We start from the raw sequence: 25,679 nt of genomic DNA, 5'->3' as shown, positions 1-25,679 counted from the left end.
GTAATATATTCAGATAATTCTATTTTTTAAAGTAATTAGGATTTATCAAATATAGTTCTAAAATTGACTGAATAAGGGCCATTTTAATTTTAATAAATAATACATTTTTACGATACATTAAAATGCATACAAATATTTATAATTATTTACTATTGATTATTCTTTTTAATATTTTTACGTATTTTTTATACGTATTATAGACAAAATTAACATAATATGGATAAACAATCAATTATTAAAAATCGATTATAAAAGTCTAACCGAAGATCGTGGATTCGATCTAATATAAACTAAAATTTAAAATTCCTCATCTTCTTTAATATTATTTACTCTGGATATTCTAAGGGATATTTCCTCAGAATATGCTCCATGGGTAATCAATATTTTTTCTATTTTAATAAAAAGTGTTTTTAATGGATGATACCGACTTAGGTATTATTCACCATACATTTCAGCTGATTGACGACAATTTCTATTGTATTTACTATAAATAAAAGCATTTGCATAAGTTGTTGGTTTTTTAGTTAACTGATATTATATGCTGTTAATATTTCAATTATACGTATAACATGTATAAAAAAAAAATATCTAAGATTATTCATAAAGGAACCAGTAATAAATAATTATAAATAGTTTTATGCATTTTAATGAATATTAATAATTTGCTATTTTTTAAAATGTAAATTGATCTTATACAGTAAATTTTTATTTTAGAACCATAGTTGATATATCGAAATTCCTTTGAAAAAATAGGCCAATCCGAATACGGTGTCCGAAATAAATGTTGCTATTTAAAACAAAACATGTTGTATTGTGCATACCAAAATTACAAAATTTTGAAATGTATCTATAAATGTGTATTTATACACCACTTAATTGATCCAAAACATTTCGAACTGTGTTCTATTAAACTTGTGAATTAGTGTATCCCTAAAAAAAAATCACATAGCATCAAGTCGCAAGATGAAGGTGGGTAACTTTGGCCATGCAACGACATTAGAATTCTCTTTAAGTGTAACAAGTTACGCCGTCTTATTGTAACCATATAAGAATACCTACTGAGCTCAGTAATTTTCTTTGAACTCATTTGGATCGAATGAACATCAACAGTGTATGGTTTCAACTTGTCAATATGCGTAAGAAATTCCTGGACAGACTTATCTCGTTGCATGGAGACCAAAGCTACCCCCTTCGATCTTGTGACTTGACGCCGTATAATTTTTTCTTATGGGGATACACTAAGTCACGAGTTTACCAGAACAAAGTTCAAAATGTCTTGGAACTTAAGCAAAAAATTCGTCGTGTCTTCAACAAACTTTATGGGCAATGTGTAATCGAGTGATAGTAAATTTTATGGAAAGAATATTCGTCTGTAGGATTAGTAGGGAGAGTCATATGCACGATATTATTTTTCACTGTTAAACCTTAATTTCTCTTGAAGAGAATGATATATTTGTTATATTTTTTTAAAAAAATAAATTTAATTTATAGCAGATTTAAATACTGTCTTCTTTTTGAGACACCCTATATTATTATAAGCCCTTACAATTAACGGTTATAATACGTATTAAAAATAAAGAATTTTCTTACGTCAAAAATAATATTACTTAATCAAAAAAAAAAATGTATTTAGGTTTAAATATTTTTAGAATATTATTTTTATAACTCTCCACATATTCGGTAGAGTTTTTTTTTTTTTTCGTATAAACAAAACAGTGAAAGTCATTATGAACAACTAAACGTTTAATGAAGTCAATAGTAGGTACCAAATATTTGTTCATAATTGAGGTATTTCTATGCAAAACGTGTTGTTTTCATTTCTAATAAAATCGATTGAAACCATTATTTACATACTATTTCTTAACTACAATTAAGTTTGTACTAATATTTTTATTTGTTTATTTTTTTTTTTTTTTTGAAAGCACGAATATTTCCAATACATTTTTTTTCCAAAACGACTATTACCTGTACCTTATTATAGGTCTTACATCTCATATTTTTCTAAAATGTAATACATTCATCATTATATTCCATAATACATCAAAACGTGATATTTCCCATGTTTTTTATATGGTAATTTAACTACATTTATATAATAGGTGCTAATACCAATGAATCATTTAAATTAAAATGATTTCATTAATTTGTATTAAAATATTATATGGTTTAAAACAAAACTAACAATTATACTGTAACGATTGTTACATTATTATTGATTTCCGCATATAATATAAACATTTACTGAGTAGACACTACGTTCCAACTAGGGCATATACCATGTATCATTATTGTAAAGCTGACGGCTAATATCTAATAAGTAAGAAAAGGTAGTTCGGCCAAAACCACCATCCGTTGTAGCTAAACTCCATATTAGTCTATAGACATCCATAGCCAATAAGTTATATTATGTATTGAACTTCAGTAATATCTAAATCAATCCACATTTATTTGTAATATTAAGATCCTTTCCTTTATGCTCCCAAGCTGAGGTTTAAATATATTCAAAAGGACCAGAAAACCATTACTGAATATCATATTTATTACTGGTCACCCCGACCATGTTCAATGCATTAAAAAATAATGTGAAAGTCAACATAAAATAATTATATAATACGGATTATCCATATTATTGTAATTTCTCGCCAACGTTCATGATATATGCTATTGGCTTCTTTGTGATAGTACTAAATGCTGTATTATGATCACCATGAATATTCGTAATCCCATATTTTTATGAAAAACAATTATTAATTATACTTTAAACTTAAAATATATTTCGTCATGCTAAATTCTAAGTTATTTTAAATTATATTTTATACAATATATTAGAAACTAAGAAAATTTTAACAATGTCTTGAAGATTTAACAACTCAATCATATAAAAAACCCAAAACAGAATGATATAAAAACTTAAAGAAATATTTTAAAATTCCTGAAGATAAAAAATTTTACTGTAATATTTTTAAGCCAAACATTGAAGAATTGAATAATGGTTTTTAAGATAAAAATGGAATTTTGATTTATATTGAATATACTCAATTATTTTTTTTTTTATTTTTTTTTTTTTTTTTTTTGTTATTTTAATATTACCAATTGATACTTTATATATTTTATATTGTATTATATATATATTATATATTTACCATAGTATAAAATGATATTATATGTATGATATAATAGTATGAAATACATGATTATAAAATACTATTTTCCAAATTTAACAATTCTATTTTATTGAATCTTATATAAATAAATATTTTCCATGTATCTATTATATATTTTAAAAAGTTACATTATTTAGCTTGATACCAAGTATGGAAAAATATATAAAAACAAACAATATCAAAAAATTATGGACAAAATACGTCATTTCCAGAAAAAGACACGTTTGGCAGCAAATCAAAAAAAAAAAAACCTTTAAAATATGAACAAATTATTTATTTTTTTATTTTTCAAATATTTAATTATTAAAAGTTACACATATTTTCTAACTTGTCTCAATCATTTGCAACAGAAAATCACTATTACTGAAAAAAGTTGTTTTGGGAAAAAGAGAAAGTTGTGTTAATACGTTTTTCATAGAAACACCTAAATTGTGCAACTTTTAATCTTTTGAAACACAATATGTTTATAAAAACATTGGTCTTCAAATAACGATGTTTAGCACTCAAAGAATTTAATTCTTCCTTATTACTACAAGAGCTTGAGTTACTAATTGGAATAAAAATATAAATGTACGTATACTGAAGAATTTTGAAACTTTCGTTTTCTAGATCAACTCAAGTGTTTTTGATAATATGACTGAATTATAATTCTATATTCATTATATAAGTTATTATTACCCAATCAAAATATAAAATTTGATTTTATTTAGCATAATAATTTTGTAGCACTTCCAATTTTTTAAACTGCATCGTATATTTTTTTAATTTTATATTCTGAAACTGAAAAGTTTTCTAAATATGCTATCTATAAAAATTGAATATTTAAATATCAATGTTAATATTTATTTGTGAACGCATACAGTGTTTGGATATATTTTTTAGTGCTTATATAAAATACCATTCTTCAGCTACTCTTTTACGTGTTTAGAGAATTTTAAAATTAAAAAAAAAAAACATTTTGCTTAAAACAATTTTCAAAACAATCAATTTTTCCTCGAAAATTAATGTTAAAAAATAACCTTATATACACTAAACAACTGCTGGATTGATAATATTTTCCTGGTATTTTTGTAGGTGACAGGGTAGGACTGAATAGTACGAAACCGGCTAAAAGGATTCTTTTCAATATCGACAATCGTGACAATACTCGTAGTAATTACGTATTTTAAAGTATACTAAATAAAATTAAATAAAAAGTAATTAAGGACTAATGAACTGAAATTTGTCACTCTACTATCATTGTTACACATGCGTTAAGGCTTAAATACTAAACAGGAGTTCTAAATTTATAACTGTTATTAAATTGAAGTAATTATTACGAAATGTAATTGCATTAAAAGTCATTTAAAAATCATTAAACTTATTATCTCTTGATATAATTATAACCATTTTTTGTTACCAAAACTTTACTTTTGCCAAATAAAGAGATTTTTATTTATTTTACTTTTAGATCGGTGTTTGGAAATCATGGGAACGTGAAGGGCTTTATATAAAAGATATCGTATGGCCAGGAGATAGTCACACCCCACCGCAAGGGGTACCGGAAAAGTTTAATCTAAGAATTACGTTTTTGGAAGAAGCACCGTACATAACGCTCGCACCACCAGACCCAATAACCGGGAAATGTAGTATGAACAGGGGTGTTTTATGCCGGATGGCTCGAGACAATAGCAGTAGTTCACATCGGTAATTGTTGTTGTTATCATTACACGTAAACTATATATTTATGATACGTGCCTCCGAGTATAACAGTAACACTGTTGACGTTTACGATTTTCAGGACGGACTCGGAGGCTCATCGCAACGGTAGTTATTTTCAGTGCTGTTCAGGATTTTGTATAGATCTGTTAGAAAAGTTTGCCGAAGACTTGGGTTTTACATACGAACTCAGCCGGGTCGAAGACGGCAAATGGGGAACACTCGAGGTAATAAAATGTTACGCATGCTAAGTAAATAGTACTGAACTTACATTTAAACGATTGCGTGTGCCCTCGAATTCAGAACGGGAAATGGAACGGTCTGATATCAGAGTTAGTGAACAGGAAAACCGACATGGTGATGACGTCGTTGATGATAAACTCAGACCGAGAAGCTGTAGTCGACTTCAGTCTACCGTTCATGGAAACTGGCATCTCGATAGCCGTCACCAAGCGAACCGGTATCATTTCACCGACTGCTTTTTTGGGTACGTACTACCATAACGTTATATTTTTTAAACAAAAAAAAAACCGTTATACGCGTACATAAACCGAACTACATGCGTGTTTTTCGTTTCTACAGAACCGTTCGACACTGCATCGTGGATGATGGTAGGAGTGGTGGCGATACAAGCAGCTACGTTTTCGATATTCGCTTTCGAGTGGATGAGCCCTTCTGGTTTCGATATGAAAGTATGGTTTTTAAATAAAAAATATTACTACTCGTACTTATAACGGTATTTTCTCCGATTGCAGTCGGTTTCGCAAGCTCCGAATCACAGGTTTTCCTTATTCCGAACGTACTGGCTTATATGGGCGGTGCTATTTCAAGCAGCGGTGCAAGTAGATATACCAAGGGGCATTACATCTAGGTACCTATGTCAAGTTATATTACATGAACGTTACATGTGAAACGTTAAAACTATAATTAATTAGCGAAACGCTTCGTTTCGAAAACGCCATCTTTAAACGGAATACGTTTGAAATTCAACGTCATCCAATAAAACGATATGACTGCATAACCGTGTAATCGCGTGTATTCATTTCAGATTTATGACCAACATATGGGCTATGTTCGCCGTAGTGTTTCTAGCTATATACACTGCCAATTTGGCCGCGTTCATGATTACCCGTGAAGAATATTACGATTTCATGGGAATCGACGATTATAGGGTAACTATCCAAACGTTGCGTTGTTTGCGTTACCGGCAATGATGGTTAATTCATATTTAACATGCTGTTTCCAGCTCAGTAAACCGCATAGTCACAAGCCCATGTTCAAATTTGGTACCGTGCCTCATTCTCATATAGATTCAACCATTCACAAATACTTTCCGGAGATGTTTAATTACATGAAAAGTTTCAACAGAAATACCGTAACAGATGGGCTCAACTCGTTACTCACCGCGTAAGTATACTACATTTTCCATTGCAGATTCATTCGTATACAAAGGCAATACAAAGTATTTAATCGTTTTGATGTTTTTAAATATTTGCGACGATGATTTATCAACTATTATTAACTGTCCATGCTGGTAATTGATGATTTGTTGTAATTTCATTAAATCAAATACGAAATATTTCGAAATTAATTTAATTTCAATTAATAATAATAACAACATGACCGTGTAAAAAATAACGTTTTGTTTGCATATAAGTACTGACAACGTATCCACTTATAAATGAACGTATTTTTATTGCAGTGAACTCGATGCTTTTATCTATGATGGAACGGTACTTGACTACTTAGTGACACAAGATGACGATTGTCGTTTGTTGACCGTTGGTTCGTGGTATGCGAAAACCGGCTACGCCATTGCATTTCAGAGAAACTCAAAATACGTTCAGATGTTTAACAAGAGACTATTGGATTTCCGTGAAAATGGTATGGCAGATTAATTCAATGCACTGCAGTATTAAATGAAATACCTAACAATGTTCTCAGGTGATCTTGAAAGACTACAAAGATTTTGGATGACCGGAACGTGTAAACCTGATGATCATGATCAAAATGCCACCAGTGATCCCTTGGCCCTCGAACAGTTCTTGTCGGCATTTTTACTGTTGATGGGTGGTACACTGTTGGCCGCTCTGATACTCCTGCTGGAGTGTTTATATTTTAACTTTTTCAGAAAGAAATTAGCAAAAACCGATCAAGGTGGATGCTGTGCCCTTATTAGTTTGGTAAGAAATACAATAATATTATGTAATAAAATAGTAAACTATTTGTATAAAATTTGTAATAAATACTACAGTTAGTCAGTGAAATCGGTGGATAGAGGTCGTTAGAATTGAACATAATTTCATACTTTTACTTGTTTATTTTATACAGAGCATGGGTAAATCGTTAACATTTCGGGGTGCTGTGTATGAAGCTCAAGACTTTTTGAAATTCCGTCGTTGTAAGGATGCGGTTTGTGACTCGCAGTATCAGCTACTCAGAAATCAGTTGATGAGTACATATTCTAAAATGAAACAATTGGAAAAGGAACTGGAATTGAGAAAACTAAAGTCGGAAAAAAGGTAAATTATCACATTTTTAGTATGTCCAGATGTTTTGAAACAAATTAAACTTGTGTCGTCAGGAGGAAGAAAGCGATGTCACCTTCCGCTAGGCTATTTCAGTGTATCACTGAAAACCACGATAAATATCCGGATAAAAAACAGTAAGAGATAAAAAAAAAAAAAAAAAAAAAAAATAGGATAGGTAGAAACATCGAGCATCGAACTCGCTTTGCAGCGCTAAATATTAGTACCTTTAGGCAATGGGGTAAGAAAAAACATGGAACCAAAGCATTTAAACGCGCTTGTATAGATTTATAGAACCGGGTAGATAGGTGACCCAATAAACCGTCAAACATAAATTATTATAATGAGCCTAGTTGGTAATACTAAATATACATATGTATATTTAATAATATACTGCTTGACGCGCTAAATAGATCATCTAATAATTATATGTTATTGTTGAAATGTAAATAGTTAGTAGCATGTGCGTTAATTGTGTAAAGAAAAATCGAACAAAACAAATTAGTTAACTAATACTATTATAGTTGTTTATGTAGTAAGCTAAATTATATTTATTTATTAACATGTTTCTTTCCGTTATAGATATCAATTTTCACCGGCATCGCCACTAAGACAACGCGATATTGTGAGACCTAGCATTATTTCAACCGAGTACGCAAATAGATATGACCATGAACCTCTCAGGTAAAAACTTGAAAAAACATAAAAGCCAAAAATATTTATATTGATAAGACAATTAATTGATAATTATTTTCAAATCAAATTATACATTGTTTTTAAATCATTTTTAGAGTAAATTTATATTTTTTTTAAAAAACAATTTGTTAAGTTTACTCATTCCTTTTTTATGCTTAAATTATAAATTTTTTCAAATTCTGATTTTCGGAAAATGTACTAAAATACGAACATTTCAAACACATACATTTTTTTTACCTCTTAAAGAATAGCTATCCTGTAGTAATATAAACTTTTATATTTTAAATGGAAACACCATTTTTTTTTTCGCAAATAATTTTCGATATCTTGCTTTTTTGATAAAGTTTTAAAATCAAGCCAATATAATATAATACGAATAACTTTTAGACTATATTATGTATTTATATGTCTGAAGATAAAAAATATTAATAAATACCAGTCACATGTTGGTTTTGGCGCATTCTCATTCTCCACATCAAACATATTAATAGTCTATTTTATACTTATTACATATGCAGCTTAAATTACAATAATTTCAAAAATATTGGTCAAATTTTTGACTAGGTATTTTATCCATCGATAATTTCAGAAATATTAACTAAATGTGAAAAAAAAATCGTTTTCCGATTTAAAAAAAAAAAGTTCATTTAATTATATTTCCATAGAGTATACCTATATTTACAATTTGTACATAAAAAATTGGTGAACATACAATTAATAAACTTTTCTATACAACTCAGACATCACTACACGTTTATACAACACTACGCTAAATAATTATAATTAAAAAAGTCGGTTCTTATTTTCTTGTTATGATTTATATAGTCTTACACAATGCTAATAGTGACATACATTTTTATTTCAAAACGGAATATCTTCAACATTTTTCGTATAGATACCCAGACCCATATTTAATTGCTAATAAGTATTAAAAATTTTGATCAGATTAAAATATCAACAGGAAATATTCTATACCAATACATTATGTAATATTTTTTAAAACTTTCTCCACACCTAATAAATGTTTAATTGAAATTAATTCATCCATAACAGCTGAGAAAATTAAAAATACCAATCATATAATATCGTTTTTAAGTCAGCTTAATTTTTAATTATATTATTGATTTTGTGGCCATCACTATTGCAACCAAATAAGAGTTAATACTCACCACTCGGTACTCCAATTCAGTATTTTTATAATAATAATACGTCAAAAATAATCATAATATTTTATATTATTATTTAATATTATACTTTATAATATTTTATATTGTTGTTATTACACGTTTACTGTCAACCATAAACCGTATTTTCAGGACAGAAATCGCCGAAATGGAGACAGTTCTGTAATTTTGTTCGACGTGTAGTTTCAACCGCAGTCTAGAACGTACATTATGACCTTAGCTACATAAATAGATTTAGAATTAAAACATGAATTGTGAAATAATATATAAACTATACTTAAGTTGGTATTGTAAGTAAACACAGAAGAAACCGTTTATAACGTTACTGTTCTACACGACGTATATATTCGTACGACTAAATCTTATATTTTCCTGATAGGACGTTGATCCAGAAGTTAACACCGGTACGAACAGCGTATAAATGAGATACATCAGTAATCTTAATGATCCTGTCGGTGTCGTTATAAACAATTTCTTCTGTAATAATATTATTATTTTGCGTCGCTATCGTAAGCGTACGGAGAGAAATGGATACTGAAACTATACATGGAAAACAAAGCTCAATAACTAAGAAAATAAATAAAAATATTATTTTTAAACAGTTTTAAAAAGACAATAATGTAATACACTAGATATTCATTTATGAAATGTAAATTTCAAACAAATATTATTCATGTCAGTCCTCCCTATTTCTGTTATTTTATACAACAAAAACTCTTCTACTAGGTACTTGAATTATACATTAAATCCCTTTCTCTTTATACGCAAAAAATAAGTTATAATTATATTAGCATTATGTATCTCATGAAAATTTAACTGCATTGCTATTGTCGTAATTTATCGGATCGCTCAAAAAAACATCACATATTATTATATTATCATGTTACTTATATTGAAAAATTGTGTTTTAATTGTATATTTATTTACATTGATTCTTTTTCTCTATTTAGTACTGTATAAATATACACTTATAAGTAATTACTGTTTAATTTTTAAGTAAAACCAATAAAATAATAAAGTTATTTTATTAAGAGAATAAACAAAGCTTTAGAGATAATAATTATCCATACAAATTATACATTATAAGTTATAATACTCTATAAATTAATATATTTATTTGTTACGTATAACCTTTGATTCAAAACATTGAAATGGAAAGATAAACCTAATTATAACAGTTAGGCACCTTCTTATGACATAATTTTCTTCGATTAATTGCTATATATAACAAAAACGAGATATTATTAACATATACTAAAAGTTAAAATAATATAAACAGTGTATTAATTGTTCAATTACGTGACAGAGCCATTTATCATGAAAACATAATGGTTAATTCAGAATTAAGAAATAATATTATCTTAATTCTTAATTAATTGGTGCACGTTATATATTATCGCCGTGATATATAATATGCATTTTATGATTTAATTTAATAAAGAATAAATTTACAATAGACATAAAAACCCATTTTTTTTTTAACAACTAAACTATATAAATAAATTAAACATTGATTTTATATCTACCCAAATTTAATTTCAAATGTTAGTATTTTGAAGAATTGTTTTCATAAAGAAATTTGCAGTTAAAAAAATATAAGTGAATAAAAATACACAAATATTTAATTAATGAATAATGAACTATGACGCACAAAGTATATTGTATATCAATTATATTATGATATTATATTAGCTTGGTAAATATAAATTATTTGAAACCAGAGAGACAACTATAATAAGAATACTTTTTATGTAGGTATCTTCCTGTAAAAACGTATAGGCTGGTTAGGTATGTGCTAGTATATATTAACTACCCACTTGTCATAATGCGATAAAATATATTATGCCAATTTTAGTTTTTGGTTTTAATTTAGTGAATTATAGCTTGAGGCGAATTTTAGATTTTTGTTTACAAACAAATATCGCTATCTGCTGGTGCTTTTATAATAATACCAATTTTTATATAAAATATTGCATATTGAATAACTGTTTTTTAATATTAAATTAATATATATATATATATATTCTATATTAGTGATAAAAAAATATAGTACTTATATAACAAAATTATTCACAGTATGAAACTTAGCTATTTACACCTCAGTGAAACCTCTACAAAAATAATTATATGGGTATTTAATATTTTTTTTTTTCGTGTGATACCATAAACCGGATACGAATCATTTGCGCATTTTAAATGTCACTTTTTTCACCTTAGTTTTTCCAATGATCTAATTTGATTTTGTCTATGATGTGTGGACTCGTCGGCTTATTCGTCCTGATCCGAATGTCGCTGTCCCCTTGTCGTTGCTTAGCGAATGCTATCCACGACACGTTAATATACGATATGATTGACTTTGAAGGTCTGACCGGCTTATACTGTCTGCACTGCTTCCATGCCCTCATTCAACAACCCCATCACTTAATTTAAAAAGCTTAACTTGTGATCATTGCTTGTATTTTATAGCTTTGCGTCGGATGGTCTGTCAGCAGCTGTATTGTTATGTCCTATTTATCTTAGATTCAAGATGATCCGATATTATTTTAACGCCCTCTTCGAATCCAAAGTATTCTTTGAAATATTTTTCATAGTCATCTTTATCACTCTCGCTCGTCTATTTTGTAACGTGTGTATGACCCGATGATTCAAGCGCGGGTCAACTGTATAATTCCCAATTCTTCCTTCGTACATAGATTGTTGTTCTCTACCCAATCTGTTTTTGTCCTTTTGAAAGTGCTCAGATGGAGAAGGCCTCCAACCTCCTTCAAATCAATTTTTTTCAGACCTTTGTCCCAATAGGTGCTTTCATTCTAATCTTGACCGTCTTCGTTTGAATTGTTGTTGTTGGTCGATAACATATATCTAGATACGTTAACTTATTCCTACATATTAGTCATGTGGAAAACAAATATACATATTTTTAATATTAAAAAAGCGAAACAATTTTTTTTTCTGTTATTCTAGTAATGTTTGATTGATGAGTCTATTGTAGACAATGCTACGCCTGAGGAAATTGTCAAATTTTCCTCGCCAATTTACTTGCATCTTGATTTTTCGTTATTGAAGTAGGAGTATAATTTTAAAATTTTTTTTAGAAAACGTAATAATGCTATACAACTGTAATGATGGCTGAATACTATCTAACGTGAATTTTGATTAATTTTTATTTATCAATTTGTATTTAAACATCAACTCTAAACAACAAAAGAAGTTAGATAAATTATAAATCCTTCTCCCCCCCCTAAAAAAAAAAAATCATGCGATCCGACACTGATTCTACTGATTCTAGATATTTATTAAAGATTATGTCCTAGGTGTCTCTAAAAATTAAATAATAAGTTTCACTGTGAATGTTTTAAACAATATACGGTTAAAAAATAATTTACATAGATAATAAAATATCATTACTGTTTGTTGTTAAATACCTAAAATAATTAATTTTTTGTATATCTATTAAGTTTATAATATTAGTTATAATTTAAACATAATTGTTCAGTTTAAAATAATTATTTACCTATGTAAATATTAATAGCAATAGGCTATTAAGAATGTGATTTGTATAAATACGCCAATTCGTTGTGTTATTGTTTTGTTGTTTTATATTAAATGTATAATCTATAAATATATTTTGTGTAATTTATTAAAAACACAAAGAAGTCATTAGTTTTAAATTATTTATAAAGTTTTGAGATTGTTACAAAACATTTCATTTCTACTAATTCGCTTGTTTATTTTATGATCAATTTATGGATGAAAAAAAAATATTTCCTATAAATCAAATGTCAATGATAAGGAAAAGTTGATAACTTAATTTATGTTTCAAATATACTAGTCATAGATAAATTATAATACTTATAATCAGGGACGGAACTAGAGAATGGAAGACGAAGATTCATCTCCAGGCGTAAAACTTTAGAAGATGTAATTTTTGTATTTATTAACAACTAATTTGATATTTTTAACTAAGTTAAAACAATTCTCGAGAAGAGTATTTAATTATTGGTCTATGATAGGGCGTAATTTTAACATTTTCCCCGGGCGTAAAAATTCCTAGTTTCACCTGTGCTTATAATATTATCAATTTTACCACAATAAATATCAAATGTTAATATTGTAATTTATTAGACACTGTCAATCTACAAATAATGTAAATAAATTAGTATCAATTAACATATGTAAAATACATTTAATTAAGTTCCATAATAAACAAAAATATGTTGATGTAATTTTAATTTTTCATCTGGGTTTGAAAATATCAACAATTATAATTTAAATCAAAAAAATAAGAATATCATAAATCATCATTAATAAATTTATAACATAATTTTTCCCAATCAATAAACAACAGATATTACACTATTATTAGAAAGGCTACCTTCCTATAGTTTTCATTATAGTAAAATGTATTAAGAGTACATTATTGACTCTTAACCCCTTTAGGTACTTACACTAACCGGAGCACCAGGGTTAGGGTCAGGGTCCCTTTCTTACAAAGGCCTAATCTCTTATTTTTAACTGCAATATAATGCCTTACAATTTGATTTTTTAGAAAAAAATATACTGTTTGTGGTTTTTTTATCTTTAAAGTTCTGGTGTAATAAATATACAGGCACCTGTTCAGTTTTAGTATTTTATATTCTATTCATTGATATCATACACATAGTGAACAAGTAGTAAAATTAAAATAATAATATAATAATATATATCTAGACTCTAGAGTCTAAATAACTCTAATACATACCTACTTAATAAATTATTTTATAAGCTTTCATTTTGAGTTTCTTGAATTTAACCAAAACATAAGTTAAGTAGATACATTTTGTTAAAATTCTAAATTGCTAAAAAACACTAATCATTAATTTGGGAATAATTACGATTTCAAGGCATACATTTGTTATCTATACAAATTAAATAGAACTTCTAATGATCAATAGAATCTCAATCTAAGTATCAAAAAATACTAATTTTCTAATTATTAGGAAATTAAAAATTTAATGATATAAAAATAGTTTTAAACTTTTTAAAATTAAAAAAAGAGAAAAAGGGTAATCACATTACAACTATACAGGTTTGGTATACATAGATTAACAGGTTACAGGTTAACTATACATTGTTAGTATCCAGGTAAGGTAAGAAAAAAAATGTATTGTCTAATGTCCCTGCCAAATCACAGTCAAATTCCACTCGCATCAGATTATAGTTTTACATTATTAAAAAGAATAGTTTTATTATTTATTCAATAAAATGATAAATGAGTAGAAAGTATATTTATTGGCCTTCATATAACTTACAGTGATGTAAGATCTTAACACCTTGTCATATATAATGTGCATTCAATAAATTATTGATGAAATAAAATGGGGCAGAAATACAAAAACATAAGACTCATTATCTATAAGTGTTAGATGGTATAGGCATGGTAAATGCATGATTCTGCACTAAATATATTTTGCTCACTTAGCCATTCTGCCCTATACTGAGTATAAATATATTTATGCCCATAACATAAAACCTAATAAGTTGAATTAACAAATACTATAACCATAATTCATAATTATAAATTATATTATATAAGGTAGGTAATCATTTTTACAAATACAACAGAATTATTTTATTACATTTATACTATTAATACATTTCTACTTTAATTTCTATTTTAATGAACCCTTACAATTAGTGAATTTTTCTGCTTATAACAATATTCACATAAGTCCCTTGAATAGTGTTATTATGAAGTTAAACTGTAATTAGAATTTGATACAGGGATCTGCAGCCCAGCATTGATCGAGCATCATTTACATACAGAGCTGGATACTTGTGTTCATTGTTCATGTGTTTCTCTCATCCGGACTGACACATCATCTCTAATAGAGATGGGTGAACGTTCAGGCTTAGGCCCTCAAATCTGAAACTTCCTTGTAATTAAAATAATTTCCTGATTTACAATGAAATAATCAAATTATATTTTATTTTATTTTATCAAAAATAAGTAACAAGAGAAGGGCAATAACAAAAAAAATAGTGTTCAAATACAAGATAAAAGTTATATTTTTAAAAAATATGTCAAAAAATAATTAACAAAATGTATTAAAAATTTAACTAAATTACAATGTATAATTCAATTATTCATCCAATCATCCATTATCACAATTTGTATTCAAGTATTTAGTAATTTTTCAAACTTCTCAAACACTTCTATATAATCATAATGTGTATGTTATTCAAAAATAATAATAAAAAGACAATTTCAATAATTTTTTTTTTCTTCTAAATATGTAAATTTTGGTACACAAATAAGTTCAGTTATTAAAAATTAAAAAAAATAGAAAAATATAAATATTTTATTAACAACTAAATTATTTTCAGTAGTGGAAATTTTTAGTAAAATAAAACATGAATAATATTATCTTAGTCAACCAATTATAATCATTATATATATATATATTTGGTTTATAATATAAATAAAAAAAATCCAGAGTTTTGTTAAATGAATAGCTTCAATTATATTTTATTGGTTTTTTGAATCTAAAAAAATAATAATATTATAACATGCACATTGTGTGTGTAATTAACATCTTACAATTAAAATAATTGATAAATATATAATACCTGGAGAAAAGATTTTGCTAAAGCGCAACGCTTTCTTTTTTAATTTTGACATAACTGTTTTATTTTTTTTAATCGACATTTTATCTCCATCATTTTTTGGAGAATTATGTTGTTCTGTATTATAGTCTTTCCAAGTTTCTTGATTTTCATAAAATCTCTTAAAAGCAAACAATTATATTTATTATTCTAATCTTTTAATATTTAATTTTAATTGTTACTACCTTTTCAAGTAAAATATTATCTTCCTCAACATTTTCATCTATAAAATTAAAAAATTCTTCCAACCTTTTATTAACTACTTCTTTAACATCAAATTTTATTAAATCCAGTAGAGTATCATTTTTAAATAATTCATTTATTTGAGTCTGACCAAGTATTAATATAATATTTAAACTGTTTACATAATCAGAAGATGTCTCAGAATGATCTTCACAAATATTGTTTTCATTTATATTCATACGGGCTTCGAGTCTTAGTTTCTTTAACTCATAGAAATCTTTATCCAACTTTACATCATAATTGTGTGGTTTTAATTCTAAACTATAGTGGTTTATATCTGCATCTGCCATACTGCAGTTTCCATTATTCTCATTACATTGTATAACATCAATATTTCGTGGTGGACGTTTAGGAGAATGTACAATGTTTTCACTTTCAACTATAGCATCAGTTTGTACATATTTTGATAATTGTTCAGTCTTATATAAATCACACTGTTGATATCTATGGTTTACAGCTAAAACATATTATATATTAACTACAATAATAAATTATTCAAAAATTAATTTTAAAAATATTTTTTTATGTGATATATATAGAAAAAAACTGAAATATTATTATATAATATTATATTTCATAAAAATGTTTAAGAAAAGGAACAAAAAAACTCCTAATTTACCAGTTTTGCTAGTATTTTGATTTTTATCATATTCACATTTAAGGCTATTATAATTTTCTTCTAGGCTATCATACTTTTGTTTCCAAAACATCTCTTGGGTCTGCATAGGATTATCGCCTGGTTGAGAAATCAACTAAAAATGTTATTCAAATTAATTGATTGGTACGGTTTTAAGACTACTAGTAACTTACATGGTATGATAATATATTTTTATGAACAACATTACAACTCTGATATTCTTGGCATGTATTAGAATTCTGAAATCATAGTATGAATTTTTTTTTATTTTAAATAATTAAGACAAATAATAAAAAACTACAATTCATAAATTTATTTTACATGTAATCTACTGTGAAAAGTTGACTTATATGCATTCAACTGTGTTTGAAGTTGAACAATTTCTGATTTTAAACTTTCATTGTATTCATCTTTGGGTGAACTTATGAAATTACATGAGTTATCTTTATGCCGTCTAAAACAATGATATTTCAAGTAGTTAACATCTATGAACATCTTACCACACAACTCACAGAGTGCCATTGAATCTACCTAGATAATTAATAAGCACAAAGTTAATGGATATTTCATTAATTATTTAAGAAAAATATGATAAACTTACTTTATTGAGTAACTTAAAAATTGAATTTTTTTTATAATGCAATAAAAAGTCAATAATCAACTGTGATAGACGAAATATTTTCTTCGACACACTCATTTTTTCAATATTATAACTGAGAACACTAGCTACAAGCATTGACAAAGACTGTACATCAGCATTCTCAACAATATCATCAACAACAAATCTATCTACATGAACCAATTCACAAAAATGATTTGAAATATTGTACAATAGTTAAGCGATATAATTAAATTTCAATAGATTTAATTATGTAATTCCAAAAATATACAACTCGAAAAAAAACGATTTTAAACAAAATGACTACCTAAACTATCCCAGTCCACTGGTTCACTGTATTGATTGAACCTGAACCCGATGCTTCTAGCTATATCTCCAAAATCTGAAGTTATCGTTCGCAGAAAATCATCCATTGTTAAATGTTCAAATATATTGTAACTATGTTATTTAAACACTACATCTAATCGAATCTAATTTAATAATTGACTGAACACACCCGAAGAATCGAATTTCAGATACAGCATGAAAACAATTTATATTACGTGAATGGATTAAACAATAAATAATAACAATTAACAAATGTCAAGTATTTCCAATTGTAATAATTTGAAATTCAACCATCTATGCCCGGTTAATGTATATTTTAACGAGCGAACAGATATTATCAGATAAAAAAACGTATACCACGGTTACGGTATAGCTATAGTCGACCGGTCGGCTATCAGCAACATACACGTAAACAAGTTACATAAATTGGAAGATTTCGCTGATTTCAGTAAATCGAGATTTCCTTCAGTTTACATTTATCATGAGTTTTTTACGATATTAAAGAAGTTATAAAGTAAGTACTTACTATTTATACTTCATCTATGTCTGAATAACGTTTCCAAGTCTCAATGCTATTCAATTTCTATCTTATATCCCAATTAGCCACCCAATGACCAAATGTGAGCACTTTCCAGCATTTGGGTGTGTGCAGTGTTTTCCATCATAGAAATTATTAAAATTTTTTATTTTTATTTTTTTAATGAGACTCGATTAATTAAACACTTGATTAAATATATTCATTTGCAATTAAGTTACTTTTGGATCCACCACTTGCAGTAAATTTATTGTTTTATAAATTTTCTTTGAATTAAATAATTGTACGCCTAAAGACTGCTTAAAGATTTCAATAACTACATTACATATATTTAAATTACTTGTCGCTTGAAATTGTGATAATTATTAAATATTTGAAACTTATAACTAGTAATGCCTGTATTTATATTCGTATAACAATTGAATTGATTGATTCAAATGAAATAATTACCCATTCAGTTCAATTATTTTTTTTATTTTCTTAAGATTCTGATTGTTTTAGACCTTTTATTTTAAAATTAATATGTTACAAAGTCTATAATAATCAATATAGAATATTAAATAATCTATCCACCTAACTTATCTAATATGTACTAACAATTTAATATATTCTATTTGAATCAAATATTTCGTACTAACTTTATCAAAAATTATAAATTATTATGTACTAGAATTTATAAGAAAACTTATTAACTATTAAAAATAATTATTCTTAATAGTTGTACTTAATTTTCAAGATTTCAATTAAAATATTATCATTAAAAATTGTAACTTTATTGTCATGAATGAAATTATTATTAAAAATAATATTTTGTTTGTAAAAAAATGTATATTTTAAACATGCAAGACAACTGATTATTTTTTATTTTAGGTGATTTATAAATATGTTGACAAAATTTGAAACTAAATCGGCCCGTATAAAGGGCCTGACATTTCATTCAAAGCGACCATGGATATTAGCCAGTCTCCATACTGGTGTTATCCAATTATGGGACTATCGCATGTGTACTTTGTTGGATAAATTTGATGAGCATGATGGTCCAGTACGTGGGATCAGTTTCCATAGCCAGCAACCTATATTTGTATCAGGTGGAGATGATTACAAAATTAAAGTATGGAATTATACTCAACGGCGATGCATCTTTACATTACTTGGCCATTTGGATTACATTCGTTCTACAATGTTTCATCATGAATACCCTTGGATATTAAGTGCATCAGATGATCAAACAATTAGAATTTGGAACTGGCAAAGCCGTGCTTGTATTTGTGTTCTTACCGGTAATTAATTATTCAAAATAAACCTAAAATGTTATTCTATCATTTTTTTTCATTTATAATAATAATTATATAACTTATATCTAAAAATGTAATTATTTAAATTTTAAATTTAAATTTAAGTTTATTGAAATTTAATATAAATATAGCTATATCATAATATTTAATTAATATAAATATACTCCACTGGATAAGTATAATAAATACAAATATTGTATTATTATTTTTCAGGTCATAATCATTATGTAATGTGTGCTCAATTCCACCCATCTGAAGATTTAGTAGTTTCAGCATCTTTGGATCAGACTGTTCGTGTTTGGGACATTTCTGGCCTACGCAAAAAAAATGTTGCTCCTGGTCCTGGTGGACTAGATGATCACTTAAAGAACCCAAATGCTACAGATTTATTTGGCCAAGCTGATGCTGTTGTTAAACATGTTCTTGAAGGCCATGACCGCGGTGTTAATTGGTGTTCATTCCATCCTACTATGCCACTTATCGTTTCTGGTGCTGATGACCGTCAAATCAAATTGTGGAGAATGAATGATTCTAAAGCATGGGAAGTAGACACTTGTCGTGGTCATTACAATAATGTGTCTTGTGTTGTATTCCATCCAAAGCAAGAGCTTATTCTTTCAAATTCAGAAGACAAAAGTATTCGTGTTTGGGATATGACTAAGAGAACATGTCTCAATACATTTAGACGCGAACATGAACGATTTTGGGTACTTGCTGCACATCCCACCTCCAACTTATTTGCAGCTGGACATGATTCGGGTATGGTTATATTTAAGTTGGAACGCGAGAGACCAGCATTTACGCAGTTTGGCAATTTCTTATACTATGTAAAAGAACGCTTTTTGCATCGCCTTGATTTTACTACACATAAAGTGAACACAGTCATGCAACTGAGAGGTGGTGGACGTACACCTGTATACAGTATCAGTTATAATCCAGCTATAAATGCAATGATTGTGTGCACTAGAAATTCAAACATTGAAAACAGTACTTATGATCTATATCAAATGCCTAAAGAATCTGCTGACAGTAATGTTGTTGAAGCACCTGACAGTAAACGATCCAGTGGCTTAATGGCTGTATGGATAGCCAGGAATCGGTTTGCTGTGCTCGATAAAACACACATGTTGGCTGTGAAAAATTTAAAAAACGAGTTAACAAAAAAAAATATTGGACCAAATAACATTGATGAGATTTTCTATGCTGGCACAGGTTTATTGTTACTTCGAGATCCTGAAAACTTGACATTGTTTGACGTCACTCAAAAAAGAGTATTAGCCCAAGCCAAAATAGCCAAATGTCGTTATGTGATGTGGGCAAATGATGGATCATTATTGGCTGTTTTATGTAAACATAATATTTACATATGCAGCAGAAAACTAGAAATTTTGTGTACTATCCATGAAAATTCAAGAATCAAATCAGGTGCATGGGATGATTGTGGTGCATTTATATATACTACAAGTAACCATATTAAATATGCTTTGCCAGATGGAGGAGATTATGGAATTATACGAACATTAGATCTTCCCATTTACATTACTAAGGTCGGTGGCAATCAAGTTTTCTGCTTAGATAGGGAATGTCGACCACGAGTATTAAATATTGATGTAACTGAATACAAATTTAAATTGGCACTTATCAAACGCAAATATGAGGAAGTCTTACACATTGTGAGAAATGATCGATTAATTGGACAATCCATAATAGCATATTTACAGCAAAAAGGATATCCGGAAGTAGCTTTGCATTTTGTAAAAGATAATAAAACAAGATTTTCTTTAGCTCTAGAATGTGGTAATATAGATATTGCTTTAGAAGCGGCTAGAACTTTAGATGACAAAACGTGTTGGGAACAATTGGGTCAGGCCGCATTACTTCAAGGCAACCATCAGGTAGTTGAAATGTGTTATCAACGGACGAAAAACTTTGATAAGTTATCGTTTTTATATCTCATCACCGGTAATCTAGACAAATTAAGAAAAATGATGAAAATCGCTGAAATTCGTAAAGATGTATCGGGTCATTATCAAGGTGCTCTTCTTCTCGGAGACTGCCACGAAAGGATCAAAATATTGAACGAACTCGGGCACAAATCACTGGCTTACCTAACAGCTGCGACGCACGGTTTAGACACCGAAGCGGAATCCATCAAAGAAGAATACGAGGGCAACCTACCAACGATCAGTCCGAACGCTATGTTACTGAAACCGCCTGCGCCCGTAAGCCAAGCAGAATCGAACTGGCCGCTGTTAACGGTGTCCAAAGGTTTCTTTGAAGGTGCCATATTGTCAGCCGGCAAAGCGTCGGGTCTTATCGACACAGCACTCGGCGAAGACGTAGAAGAAGAAGGTTGGGGAGCCGAGGCCGATTTAGGTCTAGAAGGCCGTATATCGCCGACACGTTCCGAAGCCGAAGAAGAAGCCGCATCAGCTGCGGCTGCATCGGCGTCGTTGGTCGACGGAGAAGAAGGTTGGGACGTCGGGGACGAAGAAGTGGAATTGCCGTTGGAGGTGCAAGCGTCGAAACCAGACGCGGATTATTTCGTCGCGCCGCAAGTAGGCGCGAGTCCGACGCTCGTCTGGTCGGCCAACAGCCAACTGGTGGTGGACCACGTGAAATCTGGCAACTTCGAGACGGCGTTCAAGCTGCTCAACGAACAGATAGGTGTCACCAATTTCCAACCGCTGAAAAGTCTTTTCATGGACTCGTATCTGAAATCGTGCACGTCGTACACGCCGTTGCCCACCCATCCGTCACTGTTCGTGTACCCGAACCGGAACTGGAAAGAGACGGGCGGCGGCAACAACAAACCCGTGTTGGACGTGAAACTGGAACAGCTGCTCGGCGAGCTGCAAGCGTGCTACCAGCTGACGACCGCCGGCAAGTTCCCAGAAACGATCGCCAAGTTCCGGTCGATCCTGCTGTCCGTGCCGCTACTGTGCGTTGACACGAAACAAGAGGTATCCGAGGTGACGCAGCTGGTGCATATATGCAAGGAGTACCTGGTCGGGCTGGTAATGGAGACGGCCCGGAAGGAGTACCCGAAGACCACGGCCGACGACCAGAAGCGGATCGCCGAGATGGTCGCGTACTTCACGCACTGCGACCTGCAGATGACACACAAGATCCTCACGCTGCGCACGGCCATCAACATATTCTACAAGATCGGCAACCTGAACACGGCCGCGTCGTTTGCCAAACGGCTGCTGGAGCTGGGCCCGCGGGCCGACGTGGCACAACAGGCGCGTAAGATGCTGCAGGCGTGCGACCTGAACCCGGTGAACAAGGTGCAGGTGGCGTACGACCAGCACAACCCTTTCTCCATATGTGCCTACTCGTTCGTGCCCATCTACAAGGGCAAGGAGGAGGTCAAGTGCCCGTTCTGCTCGGCCTCATATCAGCCCGCGCACAGGGGCAAGGTGTGCAACATCTGTCAGATATCCTCGATCGGCGCACAGGCCACGGGACTCAAAATAACCACCGCGCACTATCGGTAAACGACAATGGACGAAATTCCAAAATAACCATCATCTGTCATATTACGTTCCCCGATTGCGGTTTTATTTTTTTTCTACTCAATGTTTATATTTATATATATTTATATGTTTAGGTGCATTATATTTACAATAATATTATTAATAATACATACTGCTACGATATTATTATTATTATTATTACGTTTATTATTAATGTGTTTATTGTTTTCTGTTCTGAAAATTATTTTATTGATTAAATAAATGATAAATTAATGGCAGTATAACCAAATACATTTTTACATGTTAGAATAAAATATTAAACGTAAATACGCTACAAGTGTATATATAGGTACAAATACAGTAAAACCGGGTATATAGAGATAAGGAAAAATCGTCTTATGATTATTTTTTAATTGTAATATTTTACACAATCATCACTCGTATAAAAATTTAAATATCAAAAAAAAAACCTGTATCACCGTTTAAATAATGTTTTTACTTTAATTTTTATATCCGGTCAGTTAAATATTAAAGCTGAAAACACGAAATAGGTTCTACTGAACTTAGATTTACTATGTTGCAAGACGGAGACAATACATGCGGATATGACTTCCTCTTAATAGTAATGTGATATCGAGTTTATCAAAATAACCTTGTTAGCAATAGCGTTGCGTAAAACTTAATGACCCTTGAATCTAGGGCCTATAAGAAATCGAGGCCCATTTTACATAGAAATTAAGTTCTTATAAAAATATTAATCGTTAAATAATGATTCAAAGAGCTAATAAAAATAATAGTATATCAAATTCTAATTACGTATGTAAAATGATAAACGCCACTGCTGTGCATATTTTTTTATATCTAATTATTTTCAATAAAAAAAAAAAAAATTTTAATTAATTAAATATTTATTGTATTTATATTTTTTTTTTTTTTGTAATTGTATTGGTATTGTGCCCCATCTCTCTCCTCACAACTTAGATACTTTGGTGGCCTGGACCCTTGTTTAAATACGCCACTGCTATAGGTCAGTGATTCTCAAGCTATGCGACGTAGAAGGCGTAAAATAAAAATTACCCACATTTATTTTTACATCACTGTTTAAGTCGCACAAAAAAAAATATTTTTGAATAATCAATTAATTATCGTAATGTTTAATATATTCGTCGGGGACACGATGATATCTTTATTTTTAGGCAAGTTTGAATAGAAGACATTTTGAGTTACCTTATAATGTAACACGATAGGCGTTAAAATTTCCAATACAAAACGTATTACAGATGCCATCTGTTCAAAAATCACTAATTAGTCTCGCGCTTTGTTAATCCGCACGATTTTATACTATAACAAGTAACGACCCAGCTGACGATTATGATTTACGGGTTAGCATTAGATTTTCGTCATGGAATTCTCCAACATACGACCAACATACATACATTCTACCGTGTAGAAGCATTAACCACATTACAGGCCAACGAAAAATTAATAAAAACGTATGCTAGGATCAGTGGCGTATATAGGAATTATTCTTACTATGGACCAATTTATCCCCACCATAGGTACAACTAGACATTTTTTAGAGACAGAGTGGTTTTAATTATGATATAAATGATACGAATATAGAAATTTAAATGTATTAATATATATTTATTATTAAATAAGATACATAATAAATTAAGTATTTTTCTATAGTAGGTAGACTTCAAATGTTTTTGACTTAATATTATGTAAAATTCATTTTTCTATTTTTTTTAATAAAAATAATAACAATACTTCAACATTTAGAGGTGTGTAACGATGAAACGTCATCAATGCGAGGCCCGACATGATGTAAATACACAGCTTTATTTATCGTGTCCTTTCATAGTTAATTCGTATTTTAATTGGTCATTGCAATCATGGACCATGGTACCAATCAGTAACGTAAATTTTATACCTCAAAAACAACATACTATCATAGAACAACAACAATAATAATAGATACGGGCCTTAGTATCATATAAATTTATAATTATATAATTTAGCAATATGCGTAAAATTTTTTAATTGAATCTAAAATGTCACTATGAGTCCGGGCCTGGCCCCCCCTCTATATACGCCACTAGCTAGGATACAACTACGTGTTACGGTTATGCCTATCTGATACTGCAGTTTGGGAAATAATTTAGGTATTACATAAGCATAACAACGCGTGTGTTAGGGACACGAAATAATTCAATCGAAATCGATCAAGTATATCAGATACACATTATTACATTAATACAGCTATTCGACGAGGTATTTAAGTAACCTATATGCTTAAATAATTATTAATTAACTATGGTTAAGAGTATATTCGAAATTAGTTTTAATAACTATGGGTACATCACTTATAAGTGCTTATTTAAAATTAAAAAAATTGTAATTTTTAAATATACATTCGTTATTCAAATGTTCATAAATATTGATGAGGTTTTAAGAAAATTAAACCTAGTTAATTTCTTAATAAGCTATATACTATCAAACAATTAATGTAAACTTCATGGCAGTAAAATATTTTTTTCCGATTATTTTCTACAGGTACAAAAGAAAAGCATAGAAAGTTTTTGAGTGCTTAACGCTTAAATATAACTACGTCGAGCACACTTGT

At 29.3% G+C, this 25,679-nt stretch overlaps 3 protein-coding genes across 6 annotated transcripts in view; 2 read left to right on the top strand and 1 right to left on the bottom strand.

Moving 5' to 3' along the window:
- The window catches only part of LOC112692894 (glutamate receptor ionotropic, NMDA 2B), a 384,123-nt gene extending 374,225 nt beyond the window's left edge, over positions 1 to 9,898 (top strand). For both annotated transcript variants that reach the window (XM_025567711.1, XM_025567713.1), the window contains 13 exons: positions 4,615 to 4,850; positions 4,945 to 5,089; positions 5,166 to 5,349; positions 5,445 to 5,554; positions 5,618 to 5,733; positions 5,911 to 6,034; positions 6,109 to 6,269; positions 6,565 to 6,746; positions 6,807 to 7,045; positions 7,194 to 7,384; positions 7,447 to 7,527; positions 7,973 to 8,074; positions 9,408 to 9,898. In XM_025567711.1, the coding sequence (XP_025423496.1) occupies positions 4,615 to 4,850; positions 4,945 to 5,089; positions 5,166 to 5,349; positions 5,445 to 5,554; positions 5,618 to 5,733; positions 5,911 to 6,034; positions 6,109 to 6,269; positions 6,565 to 6,746; positions 6,807 to 7,045; positions 7,194 to 7,384; positions 7,447 to 7,527; positions 7,973 to 8,074; positions 9,408 to 9,453 (1,917 nt within the window). In that variant the 3' untranslated portion in view covers positions 9,454 to 9,898. The remainder of the gene's footprint in view (positions 1 to 4,614; positions 4,851 to 4,944; positions 5,090 to 5,165; positions 5,350 to 5,444; positions 5,555 to 5,617; positions 5,734 to 5,910; positions 6,035 to 6,108; positions 6,270 to 6,564; positions 6,747 to 6,806; positions 7,046 to 7,193; positions 7,385 to 7,446; positions 7,528 to 7,972; positions 8,075 to 9,407) is intronic.
- A 5,004-nt stretch (positions 9,899 to 14,902) lies between these two features.
- LOC112692893 lies at positions 14,903 to 18,006 on the bottom strand. Of its 3 annotated transcripts, none has more exons than XM_025567708.1 (8): positions 17,722 to 18,006; positions 17,397 to 17,584; positions 17,117 to 17,326; positions 16,969 to 17,034; positions 16,778 to 16,910; positions 16,101 to 16,615; positions 15,880 to 16,036; positions 14,903 to 15,181 (listed from the first exon to the last, which is right to left on the bottom strand). In XM_025567708.1, the coding sequence occupies exons 1-8, from the start codon at positions 17,825 to 17,827 to the stop codon at positions 15,162 to 15,164; spliced, it is 1,395 nt and encodes a 464-aa protein (XP_025423493.1). In that variant the 5' UTR covers positions 17,828 to 18,006; the 3' UTR covers positions 14,903 to 15,161. The 3 variants fall into 3 exon arrangements, with proteins under 3 accessions (XP_025423493.1, XP_025423495.1, XP_025423494.1); XM_025567710.1 differs by having other exon boundaries at positions 14,903 to 15,175; XM_025567709.1 differs by lacking the exon at positions 14,903 to 15,181 and adding an exon at positions 15,716 to 15,795.
- Positions 18,007 to 18,149: 143 nt separating this feature from the next.
- Positions 18,150 to 23,206, top strand: LOC112692891 (coatomer subunit alpha). Its single transcript, XM_025567707.1, has 3 exons — positions 18,150 to 18,255; positions 19,147 to 19,556; positions 19,785 to 23,206. Exons 2-3 carry the CDS (start codon positions 19,160 to 19,162, stop codon positions 23,069 to 23,071), a joined length of 3,684 nt encoding a protein of 1,227 aa, XP_025423492.1. The 5' UTR covers positions 18,150 to 18,255; positions 19,147 to 19,159; the 3' UTR covers positions 23,072 to 23,206.
- The last annotated feature ends 2,473 nt before the right edge of the window (positions 23,207 to 25,679 follow it).

This window comes from Sipha flava, unplaced genomic scaffold (genome assembly GCF_003268045.1).
Source record: "Sipha flava isolate LNK unplaced genomic scaffold, YSA_version1 78_pilon_pilon, whole genome shotgun sequence".
NCBI lineage: Eukaryota > Metazoa > Arthropoda > Insecta > Hemiptera > Aphididae > Sipha > Sipha flava.
Note: the sequence above shows the minus strand (reverse complement) of the source record. Positions and strands in the feature narration are given on the sequence as shown.

Excerpts from the sequence above, each read along its gene's own strand:
- LOC112692891 (XM_025567707.1), top strand. The coding sequence starts at position 19,160 with ATGTTGACAAAATTTGAAACTAAATCGGCCCGTATAAAGGGCCTGACA. Across the intron at positions 19,557-19,784 it reads TTGTATTTGTGTTCTTACCG|GTCATAATCATTATGTAATG; the intron begins GTAATTAATTAT and ends ATTATTTTTCAG.
- LOC112692893 (XM_025567708.1), bottom strand. The coding sequence starts at position 17,827 with ATGGATGATTTTCTGCGAACGATAACTTCAGATTTTGGAGATATAGCT. Across the intron at positions 17,035-17,116 it reads CTTTTCACAGTAGATTACAT|AATTCTAATACATGCCAAGA; the intron begins GTAAAATAAATT and ends CTATGATTTCAG. Across the intron at positions 16,911-16,968 it reads AAAATATATTATCATACCAT|TTGATTTCTCAACCAGGCGA; the intron begins GTAAGTTACTAG and ends TAACATTTTTAG.